Genomic DNA, 25,039 nt, shown 5'->3' on the forward strand with positions numbered 1-25,039 from the left:
TATGAATTTATAATTGTTGTTATGCTGTAAACTATGGGGGCTATTGCCAGCTTTCAATCTCAGGAAAAGGTTGCTTTCACAACCGGACCCAGCCCAAAGCAGCTGAGTAGCCTGGGTGCTGCATTGGATTCTCCGTAGTGATTGCTGAGCCAGGGCCCTTCCACTGTTATCACGGCCCAACCTTGCGTTGAAGGCAGAGTGAGCCCAGCTGGAGATCCTCCTGCTGCTGTACAGCAATCTGACCAGGAACGCCCCCTGCAGTTCACTCACGATTTCACGGTGTGAGTTATCTTCCCAGCAAAGGGTCTTCAATTTGGGGGAATTAGTGGTGGGTGTTTTAGGGTGGAGGAGGTGATGGGCAGGAACATCTGGGACTGTGTTGCAGCAGCTGATAAACCAGTAACTGCTGCTTCTGCTAACTGGCAAATACTTCTATTTTATGAAAATGTTTTTTTAATTATCAATTGCAGAAATAAATAACTGGAATATGTAATGTATATGTAATAAAATATTTGAAAAACCTAAAGGTTTTATTCTGTCTTCTGGATTAAATTTAGCACACCATTTTAGTTTAGTTTGTCACGTGTCACAATGAAAAGCTTTTTATGTTACGTGCTATCCTGACAGCAGACTCCACATGAATACAATTAAGCTGTCCACAGTGTACAGATACAGAATTGGGAATAACATTTAGTGCACGATAAACTCTAGTAAATTCTGATGAAAGATAATCTGAGGGTCTCCAATGAGGTGGATGGTAGCTCGGGACCACTCTCTAGTTGGTGATGGGACGTTTCAGTTGCCTGATAACAGCTGGAAAGAAACAGTCTATAAATGTGGAGGTGTGCGTTTCCACATCTCTGCACCTTTTGCCTGATGGGAGCGGGGAGAACAGGGAATGTCCATAGTGAGACTCGTCCTTGATTATGCTGGTTGCCTTCATGAGGCAGCATGAAGTGTGAATGGAGCTGTTCCCAAACCATGCTGTGATGGATCCTGATAAAATGCTTTCTACAGCACATCTGTAGAAATTGGTGTTTATTCACAAAATGCTGGAATAACTCAGCAGGTCAGGCAGCATCTCGGGAGAGAAGGAATGGGTGACGTTTCGGGTCGAGACCCTTCTTCAGACTGATGTCAGGGGGCGGGACAAAGGAAGGATATAGGTGGAGACAGGTAGAGGGAGATCTGGGAAGGAGGAGGGGAAGAGAGGGACAGAGGAACTATCTAAAGTTGGAGAAGTTGATGTTCATACCACTGGGCTGCAAGCTGCCCAGGCGAAATATGAGGTGCTGTTCCTCCAATTTCCGGTGGGCCTCACTATGGCACTGGAGGAGGCCCATGACAGAAAGGTCAGACTGGGAATGGGAGTTGAAGTGCTTGGCCACCGGGAGATCAGTTTGGTCAATGCGGACCGAGCGCAGGTGTTGAGCGAAGCGATCGCCGAGCCTGCGCTTGGTTTCGCCGATGTAAATAAGTTGACATCTAGAGCAGCGGATGCAATAGATGAGGTTGGAGGAGGTGCAGGTGAGCCTTTGTCTCACCTGGAAAGAATGTTTGGGTCCTTGGATGGAGTTGAGGGGGGAGGAAAGGGACAGGTGTTGTATCTCGTGCGGTTGCAGGGGAAAGTGCCCGGGGATGGGGTGGTTTGGGTAGGAAGGGACGAGTGGACCAGGGAGTTACGGAGGGAACGGTCTCTGCGGAACGCAGAGAGGGGAGGGGAAGGGAAGATATGGCCAGTGGTGGGGGTCCCGTTGTAGGTGACGGAAATGTTGGCGGATGATTTGTTGGATCCGCTGGCTGGTGGGGTGGAAGGTGAGAACGAGGGGGATTCTGTCCTTGTTGCGAGTGGGGGAAGGGGGAGCAAGAGCGGAGCTACGGGATGTAGAAGAGACCCTAGTGAGAGCCTCATCTATAATGGAGGAGGGGAAGCCCCGTTTCCTGAAGGTGAGTTATTTGGGACATTGGGACCATTTCAGACTTCACCACTTATCAGTGGTGTTTATATTCTTGGATGCCACTATTGTATCTACCTTTCCACCTCCACTGGCAGTATGTTCCAGGCACTAGCCACCATCTGTCCACAGGGTATAGATACAAGATAGTGTATAAACCTTAAAGCCTTGCCCCATATTTTTTTTAATACTTTCATCGGGTCTCTCCACAAGCTCTGGCCTTCCAGAGAAAATCTGTCTGCCCAAACTCTCTGTAGCTAGTGTACACTAATCCAGGTTCTCCTAAACCTCCTCTGCACCCTTTCAAAGGCCTCCATACCATTCCTGTGTTGAAGTGACCAGACTGCTGGTGGATACTCCAAATCTGGTCTAAACCAAAGTCCTCTAAAGCTGCATCATGACTTCCTGACTCGTATTCTGTCCTGACCACTGAAGACAAGCAAATATATGCCTTATTTTCCACTCGGTCTACTTGTTTTGTCATTTAAGGAGCTGGGCATTGGAATCCCAGGATTAAGTTAAATGTTAGCCACTGAGACTGTCGTCTCCCCCCATGAAGGTGTCCTTCGTCATCTGGGCTCACCCAGCCTCCACCAGTCTGCAATCTTATGGATATTGTGATATATCTCCTGGACACCATGAGCATCGCAAGACAAGTCAGAGCAACCAAAGAATAGGTTAGCAGATGCCTTCTTTTTCATTTATTAGTTATGAAAGTATACCTGAGGGGGAGTAAAGACAGATCACTTGTGCGATGGAATCTTCTGCAATGCTTTCAACCCGAATTGGCAACTGTCTCTGGAACACCGTTCAAATCGGATCAGAAGAGTCTCGATCAAATAGTTGTTTGTCTGGGTTTTCTTGCTTGCAGGCATTGAAGTGCAAGTGGAAGTGGAAAGGGAGGGGACTGGACACAGCAGCATACAAACCACACATTTGGCAATAAATTCATAAATTAAACACACTTGCATCCTGAGGAAATGATGTGGGAAAAGAACGAGAAAGCACAGGACTCTGCCACCAAGGTGGAGAGTTTATATTGGGTCTGACCTCCGGCTCTCGATTCCAAACATCCAACATTTAAAGTGCACATTCTTCAGAACCATGGTCTAATTTCCAGCACAATAGGCATACATCCCTCAGACATTAAATGTCATGATTTGTATTCATATGCATTTAAAAAATACCCTTTAAAGATAGTTTTGTACACATCTTGGAGTTTTTTTGGCACTTATTAGGGGTGGGAGATTTTGTAAGTCAAAATTCATCAACAGTGTCACGATTCACAAGATCAGTCTCTGATGCCATGGAAATGAAGAGTCTCATTGCGATTGGAAGGTGATCAGTCAGCCCAGCCAGCTGGGTAATAAAAGTAAACTCCTCCAGTTCCTGTCAAAAAACACACAGATGAACTCAATCACTACTCGTCATTAATAAACAAGAACAAGTAACCAGCATGGAGACTCAGGAGTCTGTGGATGCAGGAACCTTGGGCAAAACAAAGTGCTGGAGGAAGACAGCAGGTCAGGCAGCATCCGTGGGAGGGAATGGACAGATGTCTACTGTGGATAGGGTGAGCAGCTTTAAATACCTGGGAGTCCACATCAAAGAGGATCTAACATGGACAATGCACATTGCCGCACTGGTGGGTAAGGCAAGGCAGCGCCTTCACCACCTCAGACAGCTGAGGAAATTCAGAGTGTCTCTGAGGGTCTTTCAATGCTTCTACTCTGGGGCTGTAGAGAGCATCCTGTCCGGCAACATTACAGTCTGGTTTGGGGAACAGCTCGGCCCAGGACAGGAAGGCCCTGCAGAGTGTAGTGCGTTCGGCAGAACGCACCATGGGAACTACACTCGACCCCCTGCAGGACCTATACATCAGGAGCTGCAGATCAAGAGCAAGCAAGATTATGAGGGACCCCTACCACCCCAGCAACGGACTGTTCCAGAGGCTACGGTCAGGCAAACACCTCCGCTGTCATGCTGTGAAAACGGAGTGGATGAGACGGAGTTTCTTCCCACAGGCCATCAGGACTGTTAACTATTATAACTCCAGGGACTAAATTTTCTTTTCTGTATTAATTTTAATTTATATGCTGTAATTATAATTTTTTTTGCACAATCCGCAGGCATTGCCACTTTCATTTCACTGCACATCGTGTATGTGTATGTGACAAATAAACGACTTGACTGGGCAGGACCCTTCTTCAGACTGTTCAGTTTCTCCAGTAATTTATTTATTGCTCAAGAACCCACCATGAATAAGACAACTGCCGCCATGAATAGATTTTGTTACTCAGGGTAATAGGATAATTAAATATAGTCAAAAGTTAGATTGAGAATCGTACACTACAGAGACGGGCCTTTTGACCTTCCGCTCACCAACATTAGTCACAGGGAGGTGGCATGAACTCCACACAGACAGCACCGGAGATCAGGATCAAACCTGGGTCTTTGGAGCTGTGAAGCAGCACGTTTACTAGTGCACTACTGCACTACACACATTTCTCTTCTCCAGTGTCTTTGATATAAATATGTGCCCTAATCATCCTCGAGTGTTATCCAACAACGTTTTATACATTGAGCTACAGATATTCAGATTGAATATTGGATAAAATAATAATCAAGGAAGTACATTTTAAATGTGTAAGAATCTGCTGGTTTACTCCAAAGATAGACAGAAAATGCTGGAGAACTCAGCGGGTAAGGCACAATCTCTGGAGAAAAGGAATAGGTGACATTTCGGGTCAAGACCCTTCATTGGACTGAGAGTCAGGGAAGGAGAAACTAGAGGAATTAGAGAAAGGCGGCACGGTGGCGCAGCGGTAGAGTTGCTGCCTTACAGCGAATGCAGCGCCGGAGACTCAGGATCGATCCTGACTACGGGCGCCATCTGTACGGAGTTTGTACGTTCTCCCCGTGACCTGCGTGGGTTTTCTCCGAGACCTTTGGTTTCCTCCCACACTCCAAAGACAGGTATTTAGGTTAATTGGCTGGGCAAATGTAAAAATTGTCCCTAGTGGGCCTAGGACAGTGTTAGTGTGCGGGGATCGCTGGGCGGCGCGGACCCGCTGGGCCGAAGGGTCTGTTTCTGCGCTGTATCTCTAAATCTAAATCTAAAAAAGGTCCAGAACAAAGTAGAAACATAGAAAAATAGATGCATGAGTAAGCCATTCGGCCCTTTGAGCAGCACCACCATTCAATACGATCATGGCTGATCATCTGAAATCATTATCCCGTTCCTGCTTTTTCCCTATATCCCTTGATTCCATTAGCCCTAAGAACTAAATCCAACTCTCTTGAACAACATCCAGGGAATTGGCCTCCACTGCCTTCTGTGGAACAGAATTCTACAGATTCACAACTCTCTGGGTGGAGGTTTTTCCTCATCTCAGTCCTAAATGCCCTACCCCTTATTCTTAAACTGTGACCCCTGGTACTGGACTCCCCCCCCCCGGAACATTTTTCCCCTCTGGAACATTTTTCCTGCATCTAGCTTGCCCAATCCTTTAAGAATTTTATATGTTTCTTGAAAAGTAAAGCCTGCATCGATAACTCAGGAAAGGTGGAGCCCACAATGGTCCATTGTTGGCAGCAGATGAGGTGATAACAAAGAAATACAGAGTGAAATTAGCATGAGAACTAGAGTGGGGGAGGGACAGAGAGAGTGGGAATGCAAAGGTTACTCAGTTATAGAAATCAATCCTCATGCCACTGGGTTGTAAGCTGTCCAAGCGAAATATGGGGTGCTGTTCCAATTTGCGTGTGGCGTCACTCTGACTGGAGGCGGCCCAGGACAGAAAGGTCAGTATGGGAGTGGGAAGGGGTTAAAATGTTTGGCAACTGGGAGATTGCAAAGGCCAAGGCGGATTGAGCGTAGGTGTTCAGCGTAATGGTCGCGCCGATATATAGGAGTTCACAACGAGAATACCGGATACAGTAGATGAGGTTGGAGGAGGTGTAAGTGAACCTCTGCTTCACCTGAAAGGACTGTTGAGGTCCCTGGATGGAGTGGAGGGAGGAAGTATAGGGACAGGTGTTGCATCTCTTGCGTTTGCAGGGGAAAGTCCCTGGGGAGGGATAGTTTTGGCTGGGAAGGGATGAGTGAACCAGGGAGTTGTTCATTTGTATTCATTGTTTTTGATTATGTTGTCTGCTTTCCCAAGGCAGTTTTCATACAAGGGCGAAAAAATCTAAAATTTTATGTTCTCAAGAGACAGAACAAACAATTCAGTGTGTACAGAGTTTTGGTAGCATGGTACTGGTAACCATACTTACAGTTGTCACTTCCTTTGCAACAGTATCTTCCCGATACAGCAAGTAATCAATCCTGCGCCCCCCTCCAACAGTTGAGGCCTCTGGACTGTCGTTGGTGTCAATGACACAGTTAACCGGGAATGCCAGGTACTGTTTCCTCAACTCATCAATTTCCAAGGCCCTGAAAGAATGAAAGGTAGTTGGGTGTTTTGGAGTTATAATCGTACAGAAAAAAGGCCCTTCAGCCCACCATGTCCATGCTCATGATCAAGTTCTCATCTTCACTAATCCCATCGACCAGCACTTGGTGTGTAGCCTACGATGCCGAGGAGATCCAAGTGATCGTTTAGATACTTAAATGTGCAGAATGGATCTGCCTGCATCACCTCCTCCAGAGTCACCCTCTGGGTTAAAAGTATATCCTCAGATCCTACCCACACCTACCTGGTTTCAGCCATCTCTGTCATGGAGAAAACTTTCTCACTATCCACCTATCTGTGGCCCACTTAACGACTGTTAAGAACAAAGGGTAGGCCATTTAGAACGGAGATGAGGAAAAACTTTTTCAGTCAGAGAGTAGTAAATCTGTTGAATTCTCTGCCTCAGAGGGCAGTGGAGGCCAATTCCCTAGATGCTTTCAAGAGAGAGCTAGATTGAGCTCTTAATGATAGCGGAGTCAGGGGGTATGGGGAGAAGGCAGGAACAGGGTACTGATTGTGAATGATCAGCCATGATCACAATGAATGGCGGTGCTGGCTCGAGGGACCGAATGGCCTCCTTCTGCACCTATTGTCTATATCATACACAAGCACATCTAGTAGTGCAATTTGTCTAAATCCATAGCTCTCTGAAAGCAGCCACACACTAGATAGAATGGTGAAGGTGGTGTACAGCCTACATTGGCCTGCCCGCCGAGTATAAAAATTGGGAAATTACTTTGCAGTTGTATAAAACTTTGGTTTACAAAGGTCATGTTATTTTGTGCAGTTCTGGTCACTGCACGAGAGAAAGGTTGTGGAGACTTTGGAGTGTAGAACTAGTGTGAACAGGTGATCAACGATGGTCAAAGTGGACTCAGTGGGCTGAACCGCCCATTTCTGTGCCCCATCTCCACTAGACTATCTACAGTACCTTGTTGCCACTTTCAGTGAGCCAAGGATCCCTTTGAACAAGAATACTCAGGGAATGTGGTGTGTCACAGGTCACACTAAAGGATGAAGCGCTAGCCGGGCCCAGATTGCTTTCCCTCCCATTTTTGCCACTACTCACCGCTGCAAATTCTCAGGGCTGATCACTGGCTCTTCATACATCGTTCTTTGTTCTAACAGAGTACCTGGGAAACAGACAGCACAAGCCCAATTGAGATCTTTATAAAACAATGGCCGATGATGTGGAAACAGACTTTAATAAAGTTGTGAAGGAATTGGACTGGGTGCAAGACAGATTTACCAGAATGGTTCCCAAGTTATTTTCTTTGGAACAGTGGAGGTTGAAAATGGCCTGATAGAGGTATTTAACAAAACACGGGGTAGATATTGACCACTGCTCCGTCCCCAGTACTATTCCTTAGTGATTCTTATGCTCATCTGATCATTGTGTTTTATGTCTGTTGGCAGATCAATTTCCCCCCTGGGATAAATAAAATTCCATTGTATCGTGTTGTATGCTTCTTAAATAGTCATTGAGCTCTGGCAAGGAAATAGGCTATTCAGTTCAGGCCAACCAAGTTGCCTCCTACTTGCCACTCTCGGCCTACATCCCTCCAACCCTTTCATACCCATGCAGCCGTCCAAGTCACTTTTAAAGATTGTAATCGTACCTGCCTCAATCACTTCATCTGGCTGCTCGTTCCACGTTCCCACCATACTGTGTGGAAGAAAATCCGACCTTTCAAATCTTTCCCCTCTGACTTTAAGCCTATGCTTTCTAGTTTTAATCTCCCCAACCCTGGGCATAAAGACTGCGACCATTTTACCTTATCAATGCCCCTCGTGATTTTATAAACCTTTATAAGAGCACCTCTCAGCCTCTTGTGCTTCAGGGAAAAAAAGACCCTGCCTATGCAGCCTCTTCTTATAACTGAAACCATCTAGAACTGGAAACATTCATCTTTTTTACACCCTTTGCAGTTTAATGACATCTTTCGTATGGCTGGGTGATCAGAACTGTGCACAGTAATCCAAATGTGGTATCATCATCATCTTGTATGGTTCTAATGTGTTCCAACTTCTGTATTCAATACCCTAACTGCTGAATATAAGTGTGCCAAACGCCTTCTTTCCCAACCTGTCTATTATGCTGCTACTTTCATGGAACTACGTATAGGCTCTTCCAGACTTATGTGAGAGTTAGGTTATGTAAACCCTTAAGTAGGTCAGATTTTACACAAGTTGGAATCACCTTAAAACTAGGTAGAAACAAAGAACTGAAAATGCTGGTTAATACACAAAATGACAAAGTGCTGGAGTAACTCAGTGAGTCAGGCAGCATCTCTAGAGAACATGGATAGGTGACGTTTTGGGTTGCAGCCCTTCTTCTGAGATTTAGCTGCACTGTCCTGTTGGTAATCCCTTGGTAACAGGGGTCATTCAGGAAACCGGGCCACCTACTGTGAACTGTTTATGCAAGTGTGAGTTATTGCCTATTACGCAACTCTGGGAGTGCCTGCACGTCTACCTCTAGCTCCCTGCTCTACAACACTCCAGGCCCTACAATTTACTGTGCATGCCCTGCCTGGGTTTTTATCTTATCAAAATTCAACAGGTCATATGTATGTGAATTAAACTGCAACTGCCATTCCTCAGCTCATTGGCCCAGTTGATTAAGAAAATGATGTGAGATCAATTGCCTCCACCACCTATTCTGCAAGTATTTCGGATTGACCAGCCAGATGTCTCCCTGCTAAAAAAAGTTTAGCTCTCTACTGGAGTAACATCCTTATGAGCTGAAGCATGCATCCATTCGCTCTGGAGATCTGGCATTCAACTCAAGTAATACAAACAGATCTATGTAGTAAAATTGGCCATTAATTATTTGTTCAAAAAAATATACAAAGTGCTAGAGTAACTCAGTAGATGAAGCAACATATCTGGAGAACATGGATATGTGTTGTTTCTTGTCGGGACCCTTCTTCAGACTCACGTTTTCCAGATATGCTGCCTGACCCACTGAGTTATTGCAGTAGTTTGTGTTTTTTTTGGTAAACTAGCACTACAGTTCCTAGTGTCTCCATTATTAGTTCATTAGCAATTGCAAGGTCTCCGATGTGCTGGAGTCAGATCTGAGTACAAGCCACACCAAGTTACATGGTAATTTCCTTAATGAAGTATTCTATGATTACGTAATACTTTTACCTTTTCCCATCTATGCCATTCAATTGTACCTGTACTGACATGTAGTTATCTCATAGTTGAACTGCATGCGAAGCTATTCACCCTGATTCCATCACCTTTTGCATCCTTGCAAAACAGAGATTTGAATTGCCCCAGTCTGCAGGAGAGCATTTCCTAGATATAGACCTGTCACCAAAGCAATTAAGTCATGTTTTATTTTCTTAATTGAGTAGATTTTTGCACAAATTACTTTTCTTTTTATTGCTTTCTAGAATTGATGTAGTTTACATAGGATTTATGTTTTGTGCAATGCCCACGTGCCTATGACGCTACTCCAAGCAAGCCTTTCATTGTACCTGCACCTCAATGACTCTAAGCTCGATTTGACTGAGTGGGAGGCCGATTACGATGGTCTGGGGGAATGAAAATAAAATGAGAGGGTATCAGTTGCATAGGAAAATAACTGCAGATGCTGGTACAAATCGAAGGTATCACAAAATGCTGGAGTAACTCAGCGGGTCAGGCAGCACCTCAGGAGAGAAGGAATGGATGACGTTTCGTGTCAAGACCCTTCTTCAAACTAATGTCAGGGGAGGATAGGATGTAGTTGGAGACAGGAAGGATAGGATGTGGTTGGAGACAGGAGGACAGTGGGAGAACGGGGAAGGGGAAAGAGAAGGACAGAGGAACGATCTGAAGTTAGAGAAGTCAATGTTCATACCGCTGGGGTGTAAGCTGCCCAAGCGAAATATGAGACGCTGTTTCTCCAATTTGCAGTGGGCCTCACTATGACAATGGAGGAGGTTCACGACAGAAAGGTCAGATTGGGAGTGGGAGGGGGAGTTGAAGTGCTGAGCCACCGGGAGATCAGGTTGGTTAAGGTGTTGGTTAAGGTGGACTGAGCGAAGGTGTTGAGCGAAACGATTGCCGAGCTTGTGTTTGGTCTCGCCGATGTAGAGAAGTTGACATCTGGAACAGCGGATACAGTAGATGAGGTTGGAGGAGGTACAGGTGAACCTCTGCCTCACCTGCAAAGACTGTTTGGGTCCTTGGATGGATTCGAGGGGGGAGGTAAAGGGACAGGTGTTGCACCTACTCTACCTCTGCTACATTGACGACTGCATTGGTGCTACCTCTTGTACCCACTCATTGACTTCATAAATTTCACCACTAATTTCCATCCTGCTCTTAAATATACTTGGACCATCTCCGACATCACCCTACCTTTTCTGGATCTCACCATCTCCATCACAAGAGATAGACTAGTAACCGACATCTACAACAAACCTACTGACTTCCACAGCTATTTTGACTACACTTCTTCCCACCCTGTCTCCTGTAAAAACTCTATCCCCTACTCCCAATTCCTCCGTCTATGCCACATCTGCGCCCAGGATGAGGTGTTTCACACTAGGGCATCAGAGATGTCCTCATTCTTTAGGAAATGGGGCTTCCCCTCTTTCATTACAGATGAGGCTCTCACTAGGGCTTCCTCTATATCCTGTAGCTCCACTCTTGCTCCTCCTCTCCCCATTCGTAACAAGGACAGAATCCCCCTTGTCCTCACCTTCCACCCCATCAGCCAGCGTATACAACAAATTATCCTCCAACATTTCCGTCACCTCCAACGGGATCCCACTACTGGCCACATCTTCCCATCTCCTCCCCTTTCTGCTTTCCGCAGAGACTGTTCCCTCTGTAACACCCTGGTCCACTCGTCCCTTCCCACCCAAACTACCCCCTCCCCAGGCACTTTCCCCTGCAACCGTAGGAGATGCAACACCTTTACCTCCCCCCCCCCCCCGACTCCATCCAAGGACCCAAACAGTCTTTCCAGGTGAGGCAGAGGTTCACTTGCACCTCCTCCAACCTCATCTATTGTATCCGCAGTTCCAGATGTCAACTTCTCTACATCGGCGAGACCAAACGCAGGCTCGGCGATCGTTTCGTTCAACACCTTCACTCAGTCCACCTTAACCAACCTGATCTCCCGTTGGCTCAGCACTTCAACTCCCCCTCCCACTCCCAGTCTGACCTTTCTGTCATTGGCCTCCTCCAGTGCCATAGTGAGGCCCACCGGAAATTGGAGGAACAGCATCTCATATTTCGCTTGGGTAGCTTGCACCCCAGCGGTATGAACATTGATTTCTCTAACTTCAGATAGTTCCTCTGTCCCTCTCTTTCCCCTCCCCCTTCCCAGTTCTCCCACTGTCTTCCTGTCTCCAACTACATTCTATCTTTGTCCCGCCCCCTCCCCTGACATCAGTCTGAAGAAGGGTCTCGACCCGAAACATCACCCATTCCTTTTCTCCTGAGATGCTGCCTGACCCGCTGAGTTACTCCAGCATTTTGTGATACCTGGTATCAGCTACAGATATTATCGATATCGCTGACATTATAGAGACCAAATAGAATGAAAGCAGTATGTGGCTGTTAATCAGGAAATTTAGTGAAGGGTTAAGATGTTGAATAAAGATGGTGTTATAGCAATAAAATAGCTGGCCAGTGAGCGAGGTTTCAGAGGCACAATCTGTTTTAAAGACTAAGGGAGAGGAGTACTCACCTACGACTCCAGGCTTCTCTTTACCTGGTGCAATGCAGCAAGGATCTTTATAAAGTTTGAGGATTTGATGCTGCTGTTCCAAATGATCCTCTAAAATAAAATAATTAGTGGCTGGTTAAACAGTAATTAGACATTCACTGAGTTGTCACAGGATAGCATTCTATCTGAGGGCATTCTATCGCATTATCAAATTGCACATTGAGAGAACACTCTGGTTTTGAACGAAACTATATGTGGGGAAAAGTTCCAACTCCTGAAGTAATCACCTCTTTCACATTTCCTTTCCAGAGGTCCTGCAATCTATATACCACAACTCTTGTTTGTTTGTTCCTGAACTACAGCCAAAACGGTACATGATAGTGCAACAATTTTAGGCCCACCTCACTCACCGTTGTCCCTTTGGTGCTAATGGAAGAAGTTTCATTGAAATCGGTGTTATATATTTAAAGTTATTCACATTTTAAAGTTTAAATCTATCTCCTAGGGAGGGAGGGGGAGGATAAGGGTGATTGAGAGGGATGGTGGAAGGGGGAGGTGGAGAGGAGGGGGAAGGGGGAGAGGAGGGGGGAGGGGGAGAGGAGGGAGGGGGAGAGGAGGGGAGGGGGAGAGGAGGGGAGGGGGAGAGGAGGGGAGGGGGAGAGGAGGGGAGGGGGAGAGGAGGGGGAGGGGGAGAGGAGGGGGGAGGGGGAGAGGAGGGGGAGAGAAGGGGGGAGAGGAGGGGGGAGAGGAGGGAAGGGGGAGAGGAGGAGAGGAGGGGGAGAGGAGGGCCCCACTACAGGGCCTCAGTAAAATCTTTCCCCTCCAGAAATTTCATAAACGAGCCCCAAATCTTTTCAAAAGTGTCGTATTTCCCCTTAACTATATATGTAAGTTGCTCCAAAGCAAGACTGCAGTAGTCCATCAACCCAACTTTGCTTGTTTGGTCTATACACTGATTTCCATGACAAAGCAATTTTATGTTTAGCTTCAAGCAGACAAAATATAACCATCTTCTTATCTGTATTGTTAAGTTTACAGCTTGCTGGAAAACACCCGAAAATACAAAGTTTAGGACGGTGTGGAAGCTTCTCTTTTGTGGCAATAGATAAAGTTGTTATTATCTCCTTTCAGTACTCTTGGATGGTGGGGCATTCCCAAAGGCAATGAAACAAGCTACCCTCATGTACACCACATTTGATACACAGATCAGGTGTATTAGGGTTACTGCGATGCAGTAAAACAGGAGTAATATATAGTCTCATTATCCATTTGTACTGGAATGATTTGAACCGCGTATTTATTGTTTGGACTTGAGATTGTAAACATATATCCTGCCATTCTTCTACAGTAATTTCTTCATCAAGATCTGAACACCACGCAAGCCTTTTATCTTCTGAAGATTCCTTTGCTGTAGCTATAATAATTTGGTAAAATCGTGAGATTTGGCCACCTGCCTCATGATGGTTTAAAGCCGCCTTTTCTAAAGAGTTTTGAGTTGGCAGATCTAGTGAGCTTTGCGTCTTTGTTATGAAGTTTCTAATCTGGAGATACTTAAAAAAATGTTTTGAGTCAAGTCCGAATTTTTTGTTTTACTTCATTGAAACTTAAAAGAATATCATAATTATATAAATCTGAGATTTTACTGATACCCTTGTCCGCCCATATCTTAAAACCCAAGTCTTAAAACCTGGCGTAAAGTTTCTATTTCCCCAGATTGGTGAAAATTGGGATAGAGGAGGATTTTCCCCCAGATAATTTAACACCATGCCACACTATCAGTGTGTTTTTTACGAAGGGATTTAAAGTGTATTTTTTCAGTGTGGATATATTTGCTGAATATAGATAAAGATTTAAAGGAATTTTAGAAGTTGTGGCCTCCTCCATCCTTATCCAATGTAGGGGTGACTCAAGCTCAAACCAAAAAGAGGCTGTCCTCAGCTGGGCGGCCCAATAGTATCCCTGGAGGTTAGGGAGTTTTAACCCACCTCTGTCAGATGGTAAGTACAACAGGGTTAAGCGAAGCCTTGAACGTCTACTGTTCCAAATATAGTTACGAAAAAGCTTTTGCATTCTAGTAAAAAAAATTAAAAGGGGGAGCCAGCGGGATGGTCTGAAAGAGGTAAAGGTACTTAGGAAGGATGTACATTTTGAGAACATTAATACGTCCAATCATGGATAATGGTAAGGATTTCCTTCTGTTAATAGATTCTACCACTGAGTCAACCACCGGATTATAGTTAGTGGGCACAATGGATTCTATTGTTGGTGATTTTTACTCCAAGATATGTAAAACTTTCCAAAACATTTCTGAAAGGAGTATGTAGCGGAGGGGTTGGTCTTTCAGAACTTTTAAGAAATAGGATCGTAGATTTAGATATATTAACTTTATAACTTTATAATTTATGAATGGCCTTCATAACAAGAGGAGTTGAGTATAGGAGCAAAGAGGTCCTTCTACAGTTGTACCGGGCCCTGGTGAGACCGCACCTGGAGTACTGTGTGCAGTTTTGGTCTCCAAATTTGAGGAAGGATATTCTTGCTATTGAGGGCGTGCAGCGTAGGTTCACTAGGTTAATTCCCGGAATGGCGGGACTGTCGTATGTTGAAAGGCTGGAGCAATTAGGCTTGTATACACTGGAATTTAGAAGGATGAGGGGGGATCTTATTGAAACATATAAGATAATTAGGGGATTGGACACATTAGAGGCAGGAAACATGTTCCCAATGTTGGGGGAGTCCAGAACAAGGGGCCACAGCTTAAGAATAAGGGGTAGGCCATTTAGAACGGAGATGAGGAAGAACTTTTTCAGTCAGAGAGTGGTGAAGGTGTGGAATTCTCTGCCTCAGAAGGCAGTGGAGGCCAGTTCGTTGGATGCTTTCAAGAGAGAGCTGGATAGAGCTCTTAAGGATAGCGGAGTGAGGGGGTATGGGGAGAAGGCAGGAACGGGGTACTGATTGAGAGTGATCAGCCATGATCGCATTGAATGGCGGTGCTGGCTCGAAGGGCTGAATGGCCTACTCCTGCACCTATTGTCTATTGTCTATTGTCTAACCTGAAAAACTTCCATATGTTTCAATTAAATCTAGTAAATTAAGTATAGATTGTTTCAGATCCGTTAAAAAAAGTACAATGTCATCCGCGTACATTCCTATTTTATTCTCAATATCATTAATTTTAATAACAGCTATCCCGCTGTTGCTTCTAATTCCAATAGCTAAAGGCTCAATGGCCAGAACAAAAAGTAGAGGTGACAATGGGCACCCTGGCTGTGTGCCTCTGAGGAGAGAAAACTGTTCTGATACCATATAATTGGTCATTACTGAAGCCCTTGAATCATAATATAAGATTTTGATCCAATTGAGGAAGTAACTGCCAATTCCAAAACGATTAAGCACTTCAAATAGGTATTGATGTTCGACCCTATCAAAGGCTTTTTCAGCATCAAGTCCTACCACAGTTGCATCTGGTGCCTCTTTCTTTGCATGTATAATATTCAACACTACGCATATTATGGAAGCCCTGTCTTCCTTTAATAAAACCATTTTGATATAGAGCAACAATAGATGGCAGGTGTTTCTCAAGCCTCCGTGCAAGAACTTTTGCTATTATTTTCACATCGGAGTTAATCAAAGAGATAGGGCAAAAGGATTCACACTTTGTGGAGGGCTTTCCTGGCTTTAATATTAAAGTTATAAGTGCATTCCGTAGTGAAGGTGGCAGCTCACCCTTTCCAACCGATTCTTCAAACATGTCTAATAATGGGATGAGTAGCTTGTCCTTAAACTTTTAATAAATATCGTTAGGTATACCGTCTGGCCCTGATGCCTTTCCTCCTTTCATACTGACAATGGCCTCTGAAAATTCTGATAGTACAACTGGAGAATTAAGCTCATCTTTAGCTCCTTCTTCTAGAACAGGTATCTCTAACTGGTCTAGGAAGTTGTGGAGGGTCTGTGAGATGGCTGGACCATCTGATGTATAGAGTTTTGAGTAGTATGATTGAAAAATATTGTTAATCTCTTGTGGATTTATTATTGTTGTCCCTTCCTCAGATTCAATTTCCAAAATTAATCTTTCATTTTGCAATGATTTTATACGCCAGGCCAGTAGCTTCCCTGCCTTCTCTCCTTGATCATAAAATGTCTGTTTCAGTTTCATTAGGCTGGCTGCTGCTTTATTTGTGGACAATTCGTTGTACTGTGCTCTGAGAATTGCCAATTTCTGTCTGGTCTCTTTTATATCGTAAAGATTAATTTCTATCTCAGGTTCTTTAATATCTTTTTCTAACTCTATTAATTTCAGATGTTGTTTATTTGAACTGCTACTTGTATAACTGATCATTTGGCCTCGAATATAGGCTTTAAATGCCTCCCATCTAGTTGATGCTGAAGTTTGAGTTGTATTCAGTTGGAAATAAGTATCAATATTTTTTCCAACAAATTCGAGGAATTTGTTATCATATAAGTATCGTGGGCTTAATCGCCACACAGCAAGGCCTCTTACTAGCTGTCCTAACGGTATAATTAACTAGTAAAGCATGATCTAAAATGACAATACTTTTATACACTGAATCGTTCACACAGGTTATCATTGGTTGAGAAATGAGGAAATAATCTATGCGTAAATAGGAATTATGAGTAGCAGAGTGACATGAATATTCCCGCCTTGAAGGATTTTTATATCTCCAAATATTACAAAGGTTCAACTCACACATAAACTGTTGTATTATTTTCCGACACTGCATATGAGAAATATCCACGCCTGAGGATTTATCCAATTTTGTAATAAGAGTACAGTTAAAGTCTCCTGCTATACAGATGAAACCATGTAATGTTGATAAAGTAAGAAACAGATTATTATAAGAATTTGTATCGTCGCTATTAGGGCCATATACACTAACTAAATTTATTTCTTGATTTAGTAATGAGCCCTGGATGATTACAAATCTGCATGCTGGGTCCTGTAAGGTTTTATGAATCCGTAGTGGAACAGATTTGTGCACGTCCTCTTGCGTAAGAGGACTATGAAGCGAATATGACTTGACCTGGCCATCTCCTTCTTAAAGGGATGAATTCACCAGAAAGTAAATGAGTTTCTTGAATGAAAGCTAGCTTTGTTTGTAGCTGCTTCAGCCTAGACATTACTTGCTTTAATTTCACTATCTTCCTAAGACCTCTAACATTCCATGAAATCATATTTATTTTAGTATCACCACTCATGATATAATCTGTAAACTACTTTATTTGTAGCCGTCCTTTTAACAGTGCCTTGTGGTAATATAAAGAGTGTGCCTTTAAAACAATAGAACAAACAGAACAGGTAATAACAAAACAAAAACATCTCCCCAAATGAGACATTGAAAAATCCCTGTGCAGCTGAATGCGCACATTCCTCCCTCCCACCCATTCTACAGGACCTCGATTCGACTGTAGTCTGATCCTCCAAGAGGAGCAATTTAACAACTGACACTCTGAAAACAAAAAGAAATATAATCGGACTTGTTCCGACAAATTGTATATTAATATGGAAGAAAAAATGAATGTAACAAAGACCTTAATACACTCGACTAGTTATCCGTTGGTTTACATTACTCTCTGAATCAAGTTGTGTAAAGCTCACGAAACATGTATTAATAACCGTGACCCTCTGTCGATACTTAAGTTATAACAGACTCGTTGTTAAAATATTTTGGTAGTTTTTCCTACCATTACATATTAATTTGCCACTAAGACCAAAGGCTCCGCTGTTCGCCGCTCTTCAGCTGACTGACGACCCGGGCTGTGCGTCATGATGGCTGGGGCACTCCTTCTGTATCTATCGGATGAAATCCTCAACCAGAGCTGGGGAACTGAAGTAGTGCCAGCAGCCGTTGTGTAGAATCCGCATTTTCGCCGGAAACAAAAGTCCAAACTCCATATTCAAATGGTGCAGTTCTTGTTTCACTCTGTTGAAAAGTTACTGCTGTCTTTGAACTTCAGCTGATAAATCCGGAAACAACATAACGCGGCTGTCTCCAAAAGTGACTGCATTTTTCAGGCGTGCTGCTTTCATCACTCGGTCTCTGTCTTGGTACATCAGGAATTTTACGAGGAGAATCCGTGGCCGTGTCCCACCGGACCCATCCTGGATCTGGGGCATCTTGCTTATCCTGCAGGCTTGCTCGATGGTCACTTGTGGTCCTACATCCATAATGAGAGCCTTAGGCAGCCACTCCATTAAGAATGTAAGTACATCTCCTTTCTCCGACCCCTCGGGTAATCCAACCAGTTTCAGGTTTGAACGGCGTTGGCAGTTCTCCATCTCTTCCACCTTTAAGGTTAGCTTCTGGACTTTCTTCTGTGTGGCACCGGCCTCCGTTGCTAGCGATGTAATCTGGCCCTCCGCCTTGTTGATGCGGGTCTCTGTCATTGTGAGTCTTTCGGAGAAAGCTCCTACAGCTTCTTTAATCTCTCTGTTGGAGGAAACTACTTCTTGTAACTGTGTGGAAAAGTCATTTCTCAGCGCTTGTATGGCTGACAAAATCAGACTCTCGTCATGGCTAGTTTCTTGAGCTAGCATTTCTTTAGGGGCCATTGGGTCCTCCGCGTGTCCCTCCTGTAGCATTTCAGCATCTGTCTTTTTCTGGTCTCTAGCTCGGCTTTTCGCTCGATTTTTCGACATCATAAGGAATATGAATGACTTAATAAATGTTTAGGTCATAAATAGTTTAGTCTATACGTTGGAATATTAAAAAATATTTTGAATTCGCCGGAGCCTTGGCCCACACGACTGATCAGTTGAACGTCATGACCGGAAGTGAATGTGTACATGTTAATAAACTAGGGATTAATTTAGAAAAGGAATAGATGAGTTACTTTTCAGCTGAAGAGGCTATTATTCGTGTGTCGCCTGCCATAGGAACTGGATTTGGGGTCACAACTGTTCAATCTATATCAATGAACAAATCACGTTTGCAGAGATAAAAAGCAGGTTGGTACTGTGTGAAATTTCAAATTTCAGGCTTCCGTTCTAAGGGACCTGTTCTAGAATGTATAGAGCACTGGAAGATGACAACAAGTGAGATCAGGTGTAAACAGCAGGGGAGGAGAAAACACTGTCATTTGCAGGCGTGGGTAGAGTCTGATACTCACCCATTGAGGAGTTATCGAAGTTAAAATCTCCACAAAGAACATCGAACACAACCATCTCATCCTTGCATCCTGTTGCTGTCATGAACTCACTGATCCAATCCACGGTGTGGCTGAGCTGACTTTGGCGGATGTAATTGTCCTCTGAAACGAAGAGGCGCAGACTTGAAACGCAAGACTCGCTCACTCTGCCATTGTCCTACCTGACAATTGTGACCACAAATAACTAGAAAACCTTGAGCTGTCCTGCAAGAGATGCAAACAATGGGCCAGGCGCAGGTGGGACCAGCTTGGCTAAGTAAATTGGTTGGTATGGATAAGTTGGGCCAAAGAGCTTGTTTCCATGTTGTATAGCTAAATGACCCAATAAAAGTCTTGCTTTTACACTTGGGCACTTGTACTCCAACCTCAGTGCTTAGCATGTCACGGGCACATAGTACAGCTGGATGTCTGGCTGAGGAGCAAGTGCAGAGGGGAGGTGTCTTGGTACGTTGGTCACCAGCCTTTCTTCCAGGGCAGATTAACCTAAACTGGAAGGGCACCTGTATCCTTGCAGAGAAGTTAGCTTGTACAACCCCGGAGGGTTTAAACCAATGTAGCTTATGGTGGGAACTAAAGCAGGAAGTCAGCCAGTGGAGGGGTTGAGGGGAAGGTAGAGGTTAGGTCAAGTGAATCTGATAGGAAGGACAGGCAGGAACAAATTAATGAACACAGTGGGACTGATGGGCTGAAGAATATAATTTCAATGCAAGTAGTGTTTTAGATAAGACAGACAAACCCAGAGCCTGAACTAAAGCATGGATCTAATGAGATTGTTGCCATTACAGGGATTTTGTTGAGAGAAAGGAAGGATTGGCAACTCAACATTCCAGGATTTAGTATGTTTCTGATGTAACAGAGTGGGATGTAAAAGAGGTGGTCGAGGGAGACCATCACAGCTTCCCTCAGAGAAGACATACTGCAAGGCTCATCAGAGCTCAGCAATAAGGTCCAATCAGTCTGATGGAATTATAGTATGGGCCTCCCAATAGACAGACTGAGATCGAGGAACAGATATGTAGGCGGATCATCAAAAATGTGAAAGCAGCAGAATTGTTGGAGAGGGTTACTTTAGGTCTGCCAATATTGTCTGGGACTTCGAGGGAACTGAAGATCTAGTGGGAGGGAGGAACTGAAGGAAATCCACATTAGTCAGAAAATGGTGTTAGGTAAACTGTTGGGACTGAAGGCAGATAACTCCCCAGGGCCTGATGGTCTGCATCCCAGAGTACTCAAGGAGATGGTCCTAGAAATCATGGATGCATTGTTGATCACTTTACAATGTTCTATAGACTCTGGATCAGTTCCAGTGGACTGGAGGGTAGCTAATGTATCCCCACTTTTTAAGAAAGAAAACTGGGAATGATAGACCAGTTAACCTTGCATCGGTAGTGGGGAAGATGCTTGAATCGATTATTAAAGATGTAATAGCAGTGCATTCGGAAAGCAGTGAAAAACCCGTGCAGATCACGGGGAGAACGTACAAACTCTGTACAGACAGCACCCATAGTCAGGGTTGAATCCGGGTCACCGGTGCTGCATTCGCTGTAAGGCAGCAACTATACAACTGTGCCACCGTGACCGCCCAATCATCTGGATTTTTTTTAAGGATGTAACACGTAGAATGGATAAGGGAGAGCCAATGGGTGTGGTGTATCTGAACTTTCAAAAAGCCTTTGACACGGTCCCTCACAAGAGATTAGCGTGCAAAATTAGTGCACATGGTATTGGGGGTAGGGTATTGACATGGATAGAGAAATGTTGGCAGACAGGAAGCAAAGGGTAGGAATTAACGGGTCCTTTTCAGAATGGCAGGCAGTGACTAGTGGGTGCTGCAAGGCTCAGTGCTGGAACCACAGTTATTTACAATATATATTAACAATTTAGACAAAGGAATTAAATGTAACATCCCCCAAGTATGTGGATGATACAAAGCTGGGTGGCAGTGTGAGCTACGAGGAGGATGCTAATGAGAATCTATGCTAATAGTTGGTATAGTTAATTAGAGATATTGATATTTTGTTGTAGATGGTTGAAGATGGTTACTTTTGTTGTTGTTTTAGGTAATATAAAATGAATGCTTATTTTCAGTAGAAAGCAGTAAGATGGATGCTTGTTGCAGAAATGTTATCATTGGGATGGAATGTGTTTGTTCGTCTAGGAGTGATAGGTAGACAGGTGCATAGGGGTTCTTTGTTCTTAAATGACTCCCTTGTCTTATAGTATTAGCTTGTGTATTGAAACAGTTAGAAGCAAGGTCATGCAGCTGCGAGATTGCTCGTATAATAGCAGATAACAGTTCTCTTCTTTCTCAATAACAACTCCTTATATGGGCGTGTGTGAATGTATGAAAAGTTTCTAATCCACGTTTCCCCGAAAGCATGTGACCTGTATTAATGGTTTTATTTTCTCTGAAACCATGGGAATTGTATTAGAATTGTAATTGGTTGTTAATTTCATCTGTTACACCCCCTTTTTCCTTTCCTTATAAAAAGTAATCAATCATGGAAAAGTTGTTCTTTCCCTCTCCCCAGTTGAGATCTTTTCAGACACTAGCATTGTATCTGGAGATCCTCACGGGAAGAACCCCACTGTGGAATAAATCTGTTGTACTCATCCAGGATTCGGAGTATTATTTATTCAGGCTGAAGGTAAAGAATTCGGATTATCACTATGAGGCTGCAGGGTGACTTGGATAGGTTGGGTGAGTGGGCAGATGCAGTATAATGTGGATAAATGTGAGGTTGGTGGCAAGAACAGAAGGCAGATTATTATCTGAATGGTATCAGATTAGGAAATGGGGATGTGCAACGAGACCTGGGTGTCCTTGTACATCAGTCACTGAAAGTAAGCATGCAGGTACAGCAGGCAGTGAAGAAAGCTCATGGCATGTTGGCCTTCATAGCAAGAGGATTTGAGTATTGGAGCACGGAGGTCCCACTGCAGTTGTACAGGGCCCTGGTGAGACTACACCTGGAGTATTGTGTGCAGTTTTGGTCTCCAAATTTAAAGAAGGACATTCTTAGATATGGGCCAAATAGATCTAGCTTAGATGGGGCATCTTGGTTGACATGGATGTGGTGGGCTGAAGGGCCCGTTTCAGTACTGACTCAATAACGCTATAGGTTTTCAGATAGTTATTGATAAGGATAAGATTTGACCTTGGGCAAAAGTGCTAAATTGGGGAAAGGTGCTAAATTGGCAGAGGGCTTATTATAACAGTATTAGGCAGAAGAAAGAAGCAGTCGGTCACTCTGCAGAAGGTCCTGACCCGAAAAATCATCTATCCTTGTTTTCCAGGATTGCTGCCTCACCCACTGAGTTACTCCAGTATTTTGTGTCTTTTCTTAGTATTAAGCAGGAGCTAGGGAGAACAGATTGAGAGTAGCTGTTATTGGACATCCATGTCTGATATGTGGGAGACATAAGAGACTGCAGATGCTGGAATCTTGAGCAAAAGAAAACAGACTGCTGGAGGAATTCAGTGTCAGGCAGTTAATGGTAAGGATGGAAAAGCTTCAGGTAAGAGATGTCTTCGGGCACCCAACCATTGACCTGCTCATCTCTGCAGAATTTGTGCATTTATATGGCTAGTCCTGTTGATCAACAGTGACAAATGGGATGCAGGTGGTGGTGTTCTTGATAGCCATTAACCGTCATAGCCATTAACTAACAAAATATATTGTTAAGACTCTTTCTTATTGAAGTAAGTAATTGCGTGGCACTATTGTGGATGAACGTTGCTTGCCATTTATCAGCCCACAACCAAGTGTTGGCTAGGTCTTGCTAATGCAGGCATGGGCTACTCCATTTGTTGAGAAATTGTGAATGGAAAAGAACATTGTGTAATCATTAGTGTACATCCCCAAATCTGATAGAAAGAAGATCACTGGAGTGATATGCTGGGCTTAGAATGTTGGATCACCAACAACCACAACCACCTTCCTTCGCAGGAGATATGACCAACATTGGGGTGCTCTTCTCAGAAACCCTTTCACTTCCATTTTATCAGCACTCATTCAAAAACTTATTTGGTATCACTTCACCTCTGGAGTTCAGCTGTTTGGTCCAAAGCTATAAAGAGGTCTGGTCCCAAGTGGTCCTAGCAAAGCCCAAGCCGGGCATCAGTGAATTTGATAGCCCAGTCCATAACATTTTTGATTGGGAGAAGACTGACTGCGCAATCATAACAAGCTGGATAGGATGTTATGCCTTTTGTGGACAGGGTTTACCTTGGAGGCTGAGTGAGTGAGATGATATATTTTACCTTGTATGTATCGTTAGCTTTTAGAAATGTTTGAATGGTGCACTGACTGGCTGACATTTTACAATTTCGTTGTACATGGCTCATGTTACAATGACAATAAAGGAACTATTCTATTCTATAGCTTCTCCACGTTCAAAGTAATAAACAATGTACTTGATTACCTAACATTACATAGTTTACAGTGCGTGTACAAGCCAAATGCTACTGTTAAGCTCCACGTGAGCATCCTCACATCTTAAGTCCTCTAAACCCATCATGAATGCATCACAGCCCACTAGATTATGAATTATTTTGTGGCTATAGAGTTCGATAGCACAGAAATAGGCCCACCAAGTCCACATTGATCATCAATTACTCATGTACACTATTCCCGGCTCTATATACATTACCTGCTGTGGCGTGTAGGTGAGTGCAGCTGACATATCCCACAATCCGAAGGCCTTTTTGGGTCAATCCAACTTGGATCTGAGAGAAAGATTTTAGTTAATCACATCTGAAAGATTTTTTTTTCTTTTTAATTACCTCCAGCTAAATGTTTTGGAAGAGTTATAAATAAAAACATAAGGTCTTTCAGGTAAAGTCTGTTCTGATATTCACGCAAGTTTCGAAAATGGAAACAGTTGGAAGGTTTAAAAAGGTTTGGAACAGAAATCAGAAAGGGTGCACGAGGAGCGAGTTATGAACAAGACTCCATATAGAGTGGAGGTGAGGTGGGGGGGGGATGGTTAAATGGTTGGGTGGTTTTGAGGGTGGGCAGGGAATGAGAAGGGCAGGTGCATTGTATTGAAATGTCGATAGTGTAACGTACCATCACTGAACCCAAAGGCAGAGTTCAAGAGGTTCAGTTCAGGATTTTAAAAATGCAGCGTGGTACAGGAGAAAGCTAATTGCTACGCAGGACAGGGTAAATACCTGTAAGATTACTTGGGTTTGTTCTTGTCACCCGTACTGAGATACAGTGAAAAACCTTCTTTTGTGTGCTATCCAAGTAGTTTAATTGTAAAGTACAGAAAATGAAATGATTACTTAACTGCAGCTTTACAGGAATATTAATGCAGTAGCACAGATATACAATCATCAATAATGCAATAAACCAGTAATACTCAATAACCAGACCATAACAGTGCAAAACCAAAGTATATAGTGCCACAAAACCAAAGTCTGGTCCTAAGTGGTCCTAGCAAAGCCCAAGCCGGGCATCAGTGAATTTGATAGCCCAGTCCATAACATTTTTGATTGGGAGAAGACTGACTGGGCAATCATAACAAGCTGGAATGGATGTTATGCCTTTTGTGGAAGTCAGTAGGTAATCGCTGTTGAGACATGAACCAACATCATTCTGATTTAGAAAGAGTGCTCTTCACTAAGCCAAGGCAGACTTCTGATAACCACACAGATACTTCAGGCGGCACGAAGCACAGTGGTAGTTGCCTTACAGCGCCAGAGACCCAGGTTCAATCCTGGCTACGGGTACTATCTGTATGGAGTTTGTACATTCTCCCTGTGCCCGCGTGGGTTT

General features: G+C 43.9%; 1 protein-coding gene across 8 annotated transcripts in view; it reads right to left on the reverse strand.

Annotated features, from left to right (window-relative positions):
- Positions 1–519: 519 nt before the first annotated feature.
- smpd5 (sphingomyelin phosphodiesterase 5) overlaps positions 520–25,039 on the reverse strand; it is a 35,043-nt gene continuing 10,523 nt past the window's right edge. For 7 of the 8 annotated variants that reach the window (XM_078425981.1, XM_078425963.1, XM_078425946.1 and 4 more), the window contains exons 3-8: positions 23,910–23,985; positions 19,218–19,358; positions 12,108–12,197; positions 7,482–7,545; positions 6,234–6,393; positions 521–3,344 (exon numbers count right to left, since the gene is read on the reverse strand). In XM_078425981.1, the coding sequence (XP_078282107.1) occupies positions 3,213–3,344; positions 6,234–6,393; positions 7,482–7,545; positions 12,108–12,197; positions 19,218–19,358; positions 23,910–23,985 (663 nt within the window). In that variant the 3' untranslated portion in view covers positions 521–3,212. Of the gene's footprint in view, positions 3,345–6,233; positions 6,394–7,481; positions 7,546–12,107; positions 12,198–19,217; positions 19,359–23,909; positions 23,986–25,039 lie in introns of all 8 variants that reach the window. The other variant, XM_078425991.1, reaches the window with a different exon arrangement.

Source organism: Rhinoraja longicauda, chromosome 2 (assembly GCF_053455715.1).
Source record: "Rhinoraja longicauda isolate Sanriku21f chromosome 2, sRhiLon1.1, whole genome shotgun sequence".
Lineage (NCBI taxonomy): Eukaryota > Metazoa > Chordata > Chondrichthyes > Rajiformes > Arhynchobatidae > Rhinoraja > Rhinoraja longicauda.